At 46.5% G+C, this 15161-nt stretch overlaps 2 protein-coding genes across 5 annotated transcripts in view; both read right to left on the bottom strand.

Annotated features, from left to right (window-relative positions):
* Positions 1–9432, bottom strand: part of dcaf8 (DDB1 and CUL4 associated factor 8) — a 31433-nt gene extending 22001 nt beyond the window's left edge. The window contains exons 1-2 of one of the 4 annotated variants that reach the window (XM_059972851.1): positions 9291–9432; positions 2115–2192 (exon numbers count right to left, since the gene is read on the bottom strand). In XM_059972851.1, the coding sequence (XP_059828834.1) occupies positions 2115–2163 (49 nt within the window). In that variant the 5' untranslated portion in view covers positions 2164–2192; positions 9291–9432. Of the gene's footprint in view, positions 1–2114; positions 2193–7407; positions 7624–8083; positions 8235–9267 lie in introns of those variants that run through there. The other 3 variants (XM_059972852.1, XM_059972850.1, XM_059972849.1) reach the window with 3 other exon arrangements.
* A 4494-nt stretch (positions 9433–13926) lies between these two features.
* LOC132395071 (small integral membrane protein 12-like) lies at positions 13927–14555 on the bottom strand. The gene has a single exon (XM_059971387.1). It carries the CDS (start codon positions 14514–14516, stop codon positions 14232–14234), a length of 285 nt encoding a protein of 94 aa, XP_059827370.1. The 5' UTR covers positions 14517–14555; the 3' UTR covers positions 13927–14231.
* Positions 14556–15161: the final 606 nt, after the last annotated feature.

Here is a 15161-nt window from a genome sequence, read left to right as displayed (position 1 = left end):
GTCCTGCTAATTCTCCTCTGCACCCTCTCTAATCCAGGCAGCGTCCTGGTAAATCTCCTCTGCACCCTCTCTAATCCAGGCAGCGTCCTGCTAACTCTCCTCTGCACCCTCTCTAATCCAGGCAGCGTCCTGCTAATTCTCCTCTGCACCCTCTCTAATCCAGGCAGCGTCCTGCTAATTCTCCTCTGCACCCTCTCTAATCCAGGCAGCGTCCTGCTAATTCTCCTCTGCACCCTCTCTAATCCAGGCAGCGTCCTGCTAATTCTCCTCTGCACCCTCTCTAATCCAGGCAGCGTCCTGCTAATTCTCCTCTGCACCCTCTCTAATCCAGGCAGCTTCCTGGTAAGTCTCTTCGACACCCTCTCTAATCCAGGCAGCGTCCTGGTAATTCTCCTCTGCACCCTCTCTAATCCAGGCAGCATCCTGATGGATCACCAATATAACTTTCCTGTAATGAATATTTTTACTTTTTTTTTTAAAATATACAGAGACGGGGTGGAAAAAGTTGATTCTCGAGCAAAGGTGGGAGTTTAGAATGACAAGTAGCAATCTTAATTAACCACACAAAGAAATGATGGGCAACACACGAAATGCCAGAGAAACTCAGCAGGTCAGGCAACACCTTTGGAAATGAATAGAGAGTCAACATTTCAGGCCAAGACCCTTCATCAGGACTGAGGAGAAAGGGGGAAGATGTCAGAATAAAAAGGTGGGGGGAGGGGAAGGAGGATAGCTAGAAGGTGATAGGTGAAGTCAGGTGGGAAGGAACAGTAAAGGGCTGGAGAAGAAATGATGATAGGGTAAATGTTTCTTCTAGTGGGGAATGGAAACTAGGGAACACCAATCTGGAATAAGAGGCTGCCCACTGAAGATAGAGTTCAGATAATCTTTGAAGTTTAGCTGTAGGAGCGCATGAGGACAGCTTGGAACCTGAGGAATATGGGGCAGAGATCCAAGTTCAAAGTGTGTGTGTTACCATATATTACCCTGAGATTCACTTTCTTGCAGGTGTTTACATATGGAAAATAAAGAAACATTATTTATTTTAATTTAGAGATACGACATGGAACAGGCCCTTCCAGCCCAACAAAGCAGGTCATCCCACAACCCACCTATTTAACCCAAGGTTAATCACAGGACAATTTACAATGACCAATTAACCTACTAACCGGTACGTCTGTGGACTGTGAAAGGAAACCCATGCGTTTCCAGCGGTGAATGTACAAACTCCTTACAGAACTGAACTCCAAACTGTAATAGTGTTGTGCCATGGTGCCTTCTAAAATAGAATAGCATTTACTAAAATCGCTATCTAAGCACAATAAGGCTGACACAGAACCATAGTGCAAAAAAACAAAATCAAACTGGGAACATGAGTTGTAAAGTCCTGGAAAATGAGTGTGTAGGCTGTATGTAGGCACTTCAGATCCCTCCAGACTAAGACTAATAGGCACTGGAGAAGTTTTTTCCCTACTGCGGTCACTTTGCTGAACAGTTAACTGCCGGTTAACTGTCCAGCAAAGTGACCGCAGTAGGGAAAAAACTTCTCCAGTGCCTATTAGTCTTAATCTGGAGGGATCTGAAGCGCCTACATACGGCCTACACACTCATTGTTAACTGCCGGTTAACTGTCGGCTATTACTTAGTTGCACTACTTGTATGTATAATCTATATTTTCATTTATATTTATCATCTGTTATGAGCAGAGAGACAACATCTGCCGGAAGTAAATTCCTTGTATGTGTACAGGTACTTGGCAATTAAAGTCTGATTCTGATTCTGATTCTGAAATGAAGTTATCCACAGTGGCTCAGGAACCCAATAGTGTCTGAACTGGTGGTGTGGGACTCGGCTCCCGTCCCACATAGAGTGGGCTGGATGGGGAGTCCTTGATGATGGGTGCTGCTCAGATCAGCCCTCACACAGAGGGGGCAGAAAGTGAGAAGAGTGCATGGCACGGCTCTGATTCATGTCTTGGATGTTAGTGTATTATTTGAGAAAACTAGGATCCAGTTAAGCCATTAACCATTCTCGCAGCGAGGCCTGTCAGCTCAGACGGAACCTCAGCATGATGTAATGAGCAAGGCTGAAAAGCAGCAGACTTCGCCACCTACCACTGTTGAGGTCTGACTTTACATCTAGCTCTTCGTTCTTGTCTGCCATGTTGACTGATGCCTCAAACTGGGCAGATCCTGAGGACAAGAAATGAGAGGGATAAGGTCAACATAGCAAACCATACATGCCCCCCCAGGAACGGGAACACTGCTCGCCCTGCCTGGGAATAGGAACGGGAACACCACTCACTGTCCCTGGGAACAGGAATGGAAAAGCCACTCTCCCCTTCACCAGAACCCATGGCAAGAGGTCATTTGGCACCACGTCCAAGATGACGGCTGCTCCTACATTCAGCAACCCATCACCTTACACCACCAACTTCAACTTGGAAATCCCTAAAAGTATTCAGATTCTGCCCAAACACCACCTTCCCAAACCCTGTCCATAATCAACACCCTCAGTCCCTAACAAACAGCCATAAAGACAGAAGAATCCAGCCCACTGAGTCTGCTCTACCATTCGATCGTTTCCCTCTCAACTCCATTCTCCTGCCTTTGCCCAGTAACCTTTGACAAACCCTTATAATCTCGAACCTATCAACCATTTGGCAGAGATGGACAGATTCTTGATTAGTCAGGGCGTCAGAGGTTCTGAGAAGGCAGGAAAACGAGATTGAGAAGGATAATAAATCATAATGATCAAATGGCGGAGCAGACTTGATGGGCCAAATGGCCTAATTTTACTCCGATGTGTTATGCTCTTAATCACATGCAGCCTCTGACAACCAAGCCTAGCTCCTAGCCTTCATGAGTGGCTCAGCTACTAGGCCCGGCGGACCCTTTTCTACCAACAGGAAAAGGAGCAAAAGCAGGTTACTGGTATCTTAAAAACAGATTGCTTCGGGCAGATGGAGCTCATCTAGCAGAAGGAAAGCTCTGATCTCAAAGCCTCACAGTTATACCCAAACATGGGGAGGGCTTTGGGGATAAACCACAAAGGAAAATGGGGAGCTAAGGCAATCAAACTTTGAGTTCAATGCTGACTGGTAACTCTTGCACCACCACTAGTGCAAAAAGAAACTACTGGTCTGTGCCGTTCCTTTGGATTCAGCAGCTGTGTGGAGAGGGGAGCCTGCTGCTCGGACAACAGCTTGCTCTCCATATTGTACTGCCCAGGCCCGAATAGCACGTCGACAGCTGGGACTCAAAATCCATGGTCAACCCGAACAACAGAGGGCTTCAACTACTCAGTCACCCTACCCTTTGGTTTCAACAGCCTTCTAGAGAGGAGGCATTTCAGGTCTACAATGCCTCTTTCAATTTAGCGCTCAGGACAGAGACACTCTGCATTTTGGCAGCCTGATGCTGACTGGGTCACAACCCTGCTCAGCCTTTACAACACTGGTTAGATCACAGGGACTTCACATTACAGCAAAGAGATGTCTGCAGTGGACGGGGTGCAGACAAGACTCTCCAGCACATCATAAATAAGAGAGATTCTGCAGATATCCGCAATCCAGAGCAACACGCACAAATGCTGGAGGAACAGCAGGTCAGGCAGCATCGATGGAAATGAATAAACAGTCAACAATTCGGCCTGAGACCCTTCTTCAGGACCAGATAGGAAGGGAGAAGACACCATAGTAAGAAGGAGGGGGGGGGGGGGGGCGAGGGGAAAGAGGATAGCTCGAAGGTGATCGGTGACACCAGGTGAGTGGGAAAGGTAAAGGGAAAGGGCTGAAGAAGGAACCTGATAGGAGAGGAGAGTGTATCACAGGAGAAAGGGAGGACGGAGTAGCACCAGGGGTTAGTGGTCGGCAGGTGAGGAGGAAGAAGAGGCTAGAGTGGGGAATAGAAGAGCAAAGGGCAGGGGAAAAGAAAAAGACAAAAATACTGGAAGGAGAAGTCGATGGCTGTGCCATCAGGTTGGAGGCTACCCAGATGGAATGTAAACTGTTACCCTCCACCCTGAGAGTGGCCTCACTGTGGCCATTGACCAACACATCAGATCAGGAATGGGGATCGAAACTAAAATGATGGCCGGATTGGCAGAGGGGCAGATTTGGGTTTGTTGCACTGGAGATTGACAGTGATTAGAACACAGAACATTGACCCACAACATTGGGCGGACATACTAACCTACTCCAACATCAATCTAGCCCACATCGCACATGGCCCTATCATCAATGTCTCTTGCATCTCCCTAATAAAATATCTCTCCAGCACCACATTGGCAGCACTGCACACACCCACCACTGTGTAAAAAAAGAACCTACCTCTGACATCCCTCTAAACTTTCCACCTTAATATTATGTCCGTCTTTTAGCCATTTCCACAGTGGAAAGTCAACCATTCATTCGATCCTAGCCTCTTACTGTCTTATACACCTCTACAAATCACCTCTTGTCCTTCACTCCACAGAGAAAAGCCCCAGCTCACTCAACCTTTCCTCATAGAACGTGCTCTGTAATCCAGGCAGCATCCTGGTTAATCAAACACAGTCTCCAAATCAAACATGAGCTTTATTTGTCACATGTAATGGAAACAACGAAATGTGCTGCTTGTGTCAACAATCAACAATCCGAGGATATACTGGAGACAGCCCAGAGGTGCCGCCATATATCCAGTGTCCACAGCTTACTAAGCCAAACACATCCATCTTTGGAAGGTGGGAGCAAACCCAGTCAAACTCCTTACAGACAGCAGCAGCGATTGAACTTGGCTCACTGGTACTAACCCCTACACTACCATAATGCCTGCTGTGACCAGAATGAACACAGAATAGCACTCTATTTGGAGAATAACCACCTCTCTTCCTGGTAGAATACACTGAAACTTCTTTTTTGGCTTATTAATGCCACGTTCCAAGGGACAGTGAAAATCTGCTTTTACACACGTTACCACATTCAGGGAAGTCAGAAGTCATAGCTTCTGTTTATATCCCAAGGTCCAGCACCAAGGACATCAAAAAAGGCAGTATCCATCATTAAGGACCCCATCAGCCAGGACGTGCTCTCTTCTCACTGCTCGCATCAAGGAGAAGACACACACTCTGCTAACTGCCCAAGTGTCCCCTATTGAGGGGAGGGGGCACCAATCAGCTCTGCTCCAACATGCAGCAAGTTCTCAACCATCATTGCACCCCCGCCCCCCACAGCTACTAGACCATGCTAATGAACAGGATTGTTGAGAAATTGGATGTTATGTTGGCCTTTTAGTCTTCATCAGTTGGGAGACTGAGTTCAAGAGCCATGAGGTAGCTCTCTAAAGCCCTGGTTAGACCACACTCGGAGAATGGTGCTCAGTTCTGGTCACCTCATTCTAAGAAGGATATGGAAACTTTAGAAGGCACAGAGCAGATTTACCAGGATGCTGCCTGCATTAGAGAGCACGTCTTAGGAGGAAAGGTAGCTAAGGCTTTGAAAATGGTGAACGACTTGTTTGAGGTGTACAAAATGATAAGAGGCATCACGTGGAGAGGAGAAATGCCTAATACAAGGGGGCATAATTTTAAAGTGACGGAGGAAAGTATTGGGATAATCAGATAGTTTTTTTTATATACAGAGTGGTAAGTGCATGGAATGTGCTGTGAAGGTTGATGGAGGAAGATACATTAGGGACATTTGAGAGGCTCAGATAAACATATGGATGACAGAAAAATGGGGGCCATGTTGGAAGGGTTAGATTGATCTTAGGTTAAAAGGTGGGCATAACATCGTGGGCTGAAGGGTTTCCACACCCACTCCAAGATCAGCCTGTGCCCTGTCCCTCCCTGTTTTCTTCTTGCTGGATCTATTTACGAATCGCATGCCCTACCTCCCCCACCCTGTTTCAGCCTCTTTCCAGAGTTATTCTCAGTCCCACTCACCAAGAAATAGCAGCAGAATTATGCCATTCAGCCCATCATCTACTCCCCCAATCTATCATGGCCAACTTATTATCCTTCTCAACCCCATTCTCCTGCCTTCTCCGTTACCTTTGACACCCTGACTACACCCAATAGCTTGGCCTCTAAAGTGGTCTGTGACAATGAATTCCAGTTTCACTGCCCTCTGGGTAAAGAACTATCTCATCTCTGTTCTGGAGGGACATCCCTCTATTCTGAGGCTGTGTCCTCTGGTCCTAAACTCCCCCACTATAGGAAACATCCTCTCCACATTCACTCTGCCTAGGCCTTTCAATTTACAGCAGGTTTCAATGAGACCCCCCCCCCCCCCACCACCACCACCACTGGCCCTAATTCTTCTAAACTCCAGCAAGCACTTGCCCCTGTGTTAACTCTTTCATTGCTGGAAGCATTTACATTAAACCCTCTCCTGTGCCAGTAGATCCTTTCTCAGACAAGGAGCCCAAAACTGCTCACAATACTCCAAGTGCAGTCTGACCACTGCCCTATACAACCTCAGCATTACCTCCTTCTCTGGGTTGTGCCAGTTGTTTCAAGACCGAATGGTTGAAGGGAAATACTGTTTCTGAGTCTAGTGGTGTGGGACTTCAGGTTTGTGTAACTACTGCCCAATCGGAGCTGTGGATTCGTAAACAACCTCTTCAGGGCTCTCTCCAGCTCACCTTTTCTTAGATAAAGGGCACAAAACTGCTCACAATACCCCAAGTGCAGTCTAACCATAGCCTCCGGCAGTGGGTGCTGTTAAACAGGGCCTTTCCCAGTAGTCCATCCAGCCTGCTGGACAACCTCCTCCAGAGTGGACCTGAGGGCAACAAGGGACCATGACGGCAGCCAATTAGCAAGCACTGCTGCCCCCACTGGGTGAGGAGGGGGGAATTTCCTCCATGTACAGCAAGAGTTTGTGGCAGATCACTAACCCACCAGCCTCCACATCCACACCATCAGGACGTGGTATGACTGACAGGTGGCAAGCTTGCTAACCCCTCCAAGGGGGGACCATCAACCCCCTGGCCAGGCAGTGGCAGGACTGGCATTCCCAGGACAGGAAACCAAGCTGTCCGTGGGCCCAGTTGCTACTCCACAGCCAACCTGCCAGGCACAGTTCCTTCAGCCAAGAACCAGGTAGGAAATGACCCAGTCCGGCTAACTGCAGCAGGTCAAGAGGGCCCACCGACAGCCCCCTGACCCACCCCCTGACGAGCAGAGGAAGTGGGTTGAAGAGGCTGTGAGGCTGCACTCACAGCAAATGGGAGGGTCTTGCCAGCCAAACCCGTTGCCCTGCCAACCACTATCCAACACCCAAGACCCCCAGAGCAGGAAATTGAACGGGCACCCGGAAGGAAGTCATCCTGCGGGCACGACGTGACACCCACGACCCATAGCCTGGTCTGATGCACCCAGCCAAACACAGAGACATTACCTTCCCCTCTCCCCCCCACAACATACCTTCCTCCCCTGACCCAAGCCTCCCTCCGTTCCCGGACTTCTACAAGGATATAACTCGGTTTTTGTCTGTAGCCTGAGTGGTTTCTGGGGCCTTTAGCCCCTCTCGCCTTAGGCCCCAGGCCGGAGATTGAAGCTGCTCCGCTTGTTGTTGTTGTTGGCTCGGCCCTCCGCCGCCATCTTTGTTGCAGGCGACAACAGGCCCCGCCCCTTCCCTTCCTCCGTCACCTGCCAATCACTATGATTGACAGGTTGTCCATCCAAACGCCGGCCCGCTCTGAGCGTAAAGGGGAAGTGGGAAGTGGGTGAAAAACAAACTGAAACGCAAACAGGCCGGGCTTACAGTGAAAACAGAAACACTCGGCGGGTCAGATAACATCCGTGTGAAGACAAACAAGAGTTAAAGTTTCCGGTGCGAAACCATATACTACGGGGAAATGCAATGCCCCTCATTAAGATGGCCACCGCCCCGGAGTGATGCCCCGTAAAATGGCAGCCGCCAGTGCACTTGCCCCTCATAATGGCGACCACGCCAATTACGTCGATAATTTTTACGATTCGATTTAAATTTATCGCTCTAATAAATGCTATCAGCGATTTTCACATGCGAATTACGAATATGAGAACATGACAGAATCGAAGTGGGTAAAGCATATTAACTGTCAACAACGAAAATTACTTTCCCGTGGAAGTCTCCTTCTTCCCCTACTCTAGGCCTTCATGCAGCTTTTTTTCCTCTTTTTTCTCGCAGATCTGCATCAGCAACGCAAAAGGTTTTAAAACCAAGTAATTCTATTAAAAGTTCAGTGATAGCAACTCCAACCGTCCTCGGTGAATCGTCACTTCCTGTACTGGCGCCGGTGCGTCAACCAATCCGATTTGAACAGCGCCATTTTCCCTTCCTTTTGCCCGTCAATCGTCAACCAACTTTATCAGTACAAATCCCAAATCTTCGCAGTTTTCATGAACGATACATAAGATTACTCTGGTTATTTTCGCTTCCTACTTGTTATCTTTATTCCCTGCCAATACTTTGTGCGGTGGTGTCGTTTTTGAAAGCGTTCGGAGAACAGACAGATCACTTGCAATGATGTCACCTCCTGTTTACATCTCCCCGATTTAATTTTATTGATAGGAAGTTCGTTGAACTCTGCTAAAATGTAATTTTACTCTTCTTTCGAAGGAAAGCTTCTTTGTATGTCACCGATTACACAAAACAGAAGAAAGGGTTTCTGTAACCCCTTTCCACGAACTATAAGGTGTTCCTGTCTCTCAAGGAAAAAAAAGCTTTCGCGGATATCTAAGTGCCGACAGCCACAATACGTCGGTATGTAACACACAAAAAAGCCGGAAAACACAGCAAGTCAGGCAGCATCCATGAAGGGAGAAAAGCAGAACCTTGGGGCAAAGCATCTATTGTTTATAGATACTGCCTGGTCTGCTAAAGTGCCAAAGTTCGAAGTAAAATTTCTTATCAGAGTACATACATGCCACCACATACAACCTTGAGATTCTCTTCTGTGGGCATACTTAGAACTGTAAATATCATAAGCTCTAAACAAACTGTTCAGGTGCAGATATAAATCAATAGCAATAAATAATGAACGTGAAATAAGATAAAAGAGTCCTTAAATGAGTGTAGTTATCCCCTTTTGTTCAAGAGCCTGATGGTTGAGGGGTAGCATTACAAGAATCACCTCTTGTAATAATGATCGTTGAGGCACAGAGAAACTGTAGTTACCGACAAGTAACTTTTATTGTTTCAGCTAAAAAAGCACGTGGGTTCACAAACTATCTCTGTGTGTACCCTACTAGAATTCCCTGACAGTTCATGAACAGTCAATGAAAAGAAAAGGATATTACCCAGGAAAGAGGTTTACACTGACCAGGCGTTCCTCGTGGTCCCGATCTCCACGTGTCCGTGGGATCCTCCTTATCCACAATGGTTGGTCTCTGGCTGCTGGAGAGTTATCACCCCTGCGTATTTGGAGCTCCTGAGTCTTACACTGTTCCTCATCAATTGAACCATTGGATCTCCACCCCATTGGCTCAAGGTCACCTGACCTACCCGGGTCACCTCCTCACTGGTCATCGCACAGGGATACAGCCAACATTGTTTCATGGCTCTGTCCACCCCAGCCTTGTGTATTTGTGTCTTTACACTCTGACTGGTCCAAACCAGTTAAATGAGGTGACCCAGACAGAGTCTAACGAGATTACCGATTTCAGGTCTGGCATTTTACATCACAAGTAGCTACTCCTCTGAGAATATATTGCTCTGATTAGGTTGTTCCAGAGCAAGGATCAGTTCAGAGTCCATGCCCTTTACATAACAAACAGCTATTTGTTTGATAATGTTCTCAGGTTTAGCAGATCATTACCTGAAGCTTCCTGTGTCCACATTCAGTTGCTCTGATTAGATTGTCCAAGAGCAAGAAACTGTTCAGAGTCCACAAAATGGGGGAACAAAGTAACTTGTCTCCTTCCCCTGTCCTTGATCAGACTGAAGTTTCTTCTGGCCAACAGTAGTAACTGTCCTTGGACCTGGTAGTGAGAGTCCTGAGGCTCCTGTATTTTCTACCTGGTGGCAGCAGTGAGAAAAGAGCACGGTCTGGGTGGTGAGGATCTTTGATGTGTTACGAATGTGCCACAACTCTGAGGGGACGAAGGGTACAAAGTAGCTCCCTCCTTTTTGAGAATCGCAAGATAGGAAATGAGAGAGAGACGTCCAGAATACACAGGGTTTGGAATGTGCCCTGGCCTCAGCGAGACAAGGCCACGGATAACGGCCATTGTCTCTTGGAGACGGAATTGTGTATTGAGTACTGTACTATTCATTGAAGCCCTCAGGGGACGAGCAGAATGGGCTGGTTGAGGAATTGCATCATCCCAACCTGTTTGACATCTGAGACCCCGTGAGTAAGGATAAAAGAGGGTCTGGGGAACAACCCCTTCAGATGCACCAGGAGAAACGCTAGAAATCCCGTGACAGTGTTTAATAGCGACAGCCGGTGGGGCTCGCGTGCGTCCTTTTCCTTTGCCTAGGAATTGGCGGGCTTACCACGGAAGAACGGCTTAGCTAAAGGACCGGCTACACCAATGGAACTCTCAAAGGATCGACATCATAAAAAGGAAAAGCTGGCAAGTTTCTAAAATCTCTCTCTTGACTCCAACCTAAGGCTGCAGCCTGAATGAACTGAGTGACTTTTATATTTCCATCGGACAATACATTATCCCCTAGACAACGATAGAGCTTATTTCTTATTGATTATTATTATACCCGCACTTTTAGATTTAGTATTGACGACGTATATTATCTGTATGTTTGCATTGATATTATTTTTGTGTATTTTTACTAATAAATACTGTTAAAAATAGCACCATCAGACTTCAACGGATCTCTCTATCTTTGCTGGTAAGTGATCCAGGTACGGGATTCTGTTTGTCAATGGCAATGCTTCATGTCAATGTGCTGAATGGTTGGGAAGGTTTTACCCATGATGTACTGGGCCAAATCCATGACCTTTTGTGGGACTTTCCACTCAAAGGTTGTTTCCATACCAGGCTGTGATGCAGCCAGTCAGCACACTTTCCACCACACATCTATAGAAGTTTGACAAGGATTTTGATGACATATTGAATCTTCACAGACTCCTGAAGAAGTAGAGGTCCTGTTGTGTTTTCTTTGCAATTATATTTATATGATGGGCCCAGGACAGGTCCTCTGAGGTCCAGCATTTTGTGTGTGTTGCTCAAGCATCTGCAGAATCTCTTGTGTTTCTGTATTATTATTATTATTATAAATAATCAGGTTATTTCTTCAGCAGTTTGATTGGGGCACAACTGCACAAGCACATGGACTTCAGCCAGTGAGTACAGCGAGAAGAGTTTAAAAGGAGACAGCTTTATAGAGCGGGTATCAGAGTAGAGGGAGACAGAGTAGGAAGGGTTTGGTTCAACAGGTCTTCGGCAATAACGAGTTGAGGTGTGGTAGGTTGCCTGTGTAGACTACAGACAGGAAGAATGTGTATGAGGCAGGTGTTCTGTACTGGGTGTCAGATGTGGGAAGTCTGGGAGACTCCCACTTTCCCAGACGGCCACATCTGCACCAGGTGCGTTGAGCTACAGCTCCTTAGGGATCGTGTTAGGTAATTGGAGATGCAGCTCAATGACCTTCATCTGGTCAGGGAGAGTGAGGAGGTAACAGAGAGGAGCTATAGGCAGCTATAGTCACACCAGGACCACAGGAGACGGAGAAGTGGGTAACAGTCAGGAGAGGGAATGGCAGGAGTCCAATACTAGAGAGTACCCCTGTGGCTGTCCCCTTTAACAATAAGTACTCCTGTTTGAATACTCTTGAGGAGGACAGCCTACCAGGGGGAAGCAACAGTGGTCATGCCTCTGACACAGAGTATTGCCCTGTGGCTCAGAAGGGTAGGGAAGGGAAGAGGCAGGCAGTAGTGGTAGGGGACTCTATAGTTAGGGGGTCAGACAGGCAGTTATGTGGATTCAGGAAAGAAGCACAGCTGGTAGTTTGCCTCCCAAGTGCCAGGGTCTGGGATGTTTATGATCACGTCCATGATATCCTGAAGTGGGAAGGTGAGCAGCCAGAGGTTGTGATACATATTGGTACCAACAACATAGGAAGGAAAAAGGAGGAAGTATTGAAAGCTGACTACAGCGAGTTAGGAAGGAAGTTGAGCAGCAGGACCTCAAGGTAGTAATCTCAGGATTACTGCCTGTGCCATGTGACAGTGAGTAGAGTAGAGTAGAATAGAATGAGGTGGAGGATAAATGCGTGGCTGAGGGATTGGAGCAGGAGGCAGGGATTCAGATTTCTAGATCATTGGGACCACTTTTGGGGCAGGTGTGACCTGTGTAAAAAGGACAGGTTGCATGTGAATCCGAGGGGGACCAATATCCTGGCGGGGAGGTTTGCTAAGGCTATTGAGGAGAGTTTAAACTAGAACTGCTGGGGGGTGGGAACTGAACTGAAGAGACTGGGGAAGCTCATAAATAGAGAAAGCTTGGAGACAGTGTGTGAGGGAGGATAGGCAGGTGATAGAGAAGAGACGCGCTCAGACTGATGGTTTGAGTTGTGTCTATTTTAATGCAAGAAGCATCATGAACAAAGCAGATGAGCTTAGAGCGTGGATCAGTACTTGGAGCTATGTAGTCATTACAGAGATTTGGATGGCTCAGGGGCAGGAATGGCTACTTCAAATGCCAGGTTTTAGATGTTTCAGAAAGGACATAGAGGGAGACAAAAGAGGAGAGGGCACTGTTGATCAGAGTTAGTGTCACGGCTGCAGAAAAAGAGGGATTGTCTATGATGTCTCTGGGTGGAAGTTAGGAACAGGAAGGGGTTAATAATAAGGTTAATAAGGGTGTTTTTTATAGACCACCCAATAGTAAATGGGACATCGAGGAGCAGACAGGGAGACAGATTCTGGAAAGGTGTAATAATAGCAGGGAGATTTTAATTTCCCAAATATCGATTGGCATCTCCCTAGAGCGAGGGGTTTAGATGGGGTAGAGTTTGTTAGGTGTGTTCAGGAAGATTTCTTGACACAATATTTAGATAAGCCTATAAGAGGAGAGGCTGTACTTGATCTGTTTTTGGGAAATGAAGCTGGTCAGGTGTCAGCTATCTCAGTCGGAAAGCATTTTGGAGATAGTGATCATAATTCTATCTCCTTTACCAAAGCATTGGAGAGGGATAGGAACAGACAAGTTAGGAAAATGTTTAGACAAGTTAGGGAAAATGGGACTTGATATTTAAAATGATGAGGGGGATAGATAGGGTTGATGTGGATAGGCTTTTTCCATTGAGAGTAGGGGAGATTCAAACAAGAGGACATGAGTTGAGAGTTAGGGGGCAAAAGTTTAAGGGTAATATGAGGGGGAATTTCTTTACTCAGAGAGTGGTAACTGTGTGGAGCGAGCTTCCAGCAGAAGTGGTAGAGGCAGGTTCGGTATTGTCATTTAAAGTAAAATTGGATAGGTATGTGGCCAGGAAAGGAATGGAGGGTTATGGGCTGAGCGCGGGCCAGTGGGACTAAGTGAGAATAAGCATTTGGCATGGACTAGAAGGGCCGAGATGGCTTGTTTCTGTGCTGTAATTGTTATATGGTTATAAATAGTTTAATTGGAGTAAGGGGAAACATGAGGTTTTCAGGTAGGAACTTGGAAGCATGAACTGGGAACAGATGTTCTCAGGGAAACATACGGAAGAAATATGGCAAATGTTCAGGGCATATTTGTATGGGGTTCTGCATATATTCGTTCCAATGAGACAGGGAAAGGATGGTATGGTACAGGAATCGTGGTGTACACAGGCTGTTCTAAATTCAGTCAAGGAGAAAAGAAAAGCTTACGAAAGGTTCAAAAAACTAGGTAATGATAGAGTTCTAGAAGATCATAAGTCTAGCAGGAAGGAGCTTAAGAAAGAAATTAGGAGAGCCAGAAGGGGCAATGAGAAGGCTTTGGCAGGATCGTTTTTTTTTTCTTTTTTTTCAGCAATAATGCATTTTAATTAGATTCACAAGCAGCCATGAATTCAGACTTTTTCACTGACTTACAATGATACATTTTGCGCAAGAATTGCAATTCTAAGAAATTCACTTAAATACACAACCATAGGAGCTTCTTAGTTTTTAGAGAATGGAGGATTTTCACCACTAAAAATCCAGGCAACAAGCTCGAGGAGGACACCTTACATGAACGGTGGCAAGTCAGGTGTATACATTCAATAACATTGCCCCACTAATCTCCAGAAGCTCTACTTCAGAGACAGACCATTGCTCCATTGCTTCAGTTGTTGCAGGCTAGCTACGATTGCTTGTGTCTGTCCGATTCCGGTTCAGCACTGCCTTCGGGGCGAACTCAAGTTTATCTTTCAAGCTTAGAACTTGGGTGCAGTCTTTATTCATAATCTCAGCCAGCCTCCTCTCTTCACGCAATTCAAAAATGCTCTTCTCCTCAACCGGCTGTTGTTGGTTCCCACGAATAAACCACTCTATATTGTAGCCCACTGTCCCGACAACAAAAGCCACCGGAAAGGTTATATAGGGAGCATACATACGAATGGCACTCCACAAAATAGGCCACATGATGTCTTCCGCCCTCAGCGCGGCCGGCCGCTCAAGTCCTGCCCCTCAGCAGGTTTAAGAAAAACCCCAAGGCATTCTACAAGTATACTTAGAGCAAGAGGATATGAACTGAGAAAATAGGACCAATCAAGTGTGACAGTGGAAAAGTGTGTATGGAACCGGAGGAGATAGCAGAGGTACTTAATGAGTACTTTGCTTCAGTAGTCACTACAGAAAAGGATCTTGGTGATTGTAGGGATGACTTACTGTGGACTGAAAAGCTTAAGCATGTAGATATTAAGAAAGAGGATGTGCAGGAACTTTCGGAAAGCGTCGTTGGATAAGTCACCAGGACCAGATGAGATGTACTCCAGGCTATTATGGGAGGTGAGGGAGGAGATTGCTGAGCCTCTGGTGATGATCTTTCCATCATCAATGGGGATGGGAGAGGTTCCGGAGGACTGGAGGGTTGTGGATGTTGTTCCTTTATTCAAGAAAGGGTGTAGAGATAGCCCAGGAAATTATAGACCAGTGAGTTTACCTCAGTGGTTGGTAAGTTGATGGAGAAGATCCTTGAGAAGCAGGATTTATGAACATTTGGAAAGGCATAATATGATTAGGAATAGTCAGCATGGCTTTGTCAAAGGCAGTTCATGCCTTACAAGC

The sequence above is a fragment of the Hypanus sabinus genome, chromosome 6 (assembly GCF_030144855.1).
Source record: "Hypanus sabinus isolate sHypSab1 chromosome 6, sHypSab1.hap1, whole genome shotgun sequence".
Classification (NCBI taxonomy): Eukaryota; Metazoa; Chordata; class Chondrichthyes; order Myliobatiformes; family Dasyatidae; genus Hypanus; species Hypanus sabinus.
The sequence above is the reverse complement of the archived record's forward strand: the minus strand, read 5'-3'. Positions and strand labels throughout refer to the sequence as shown.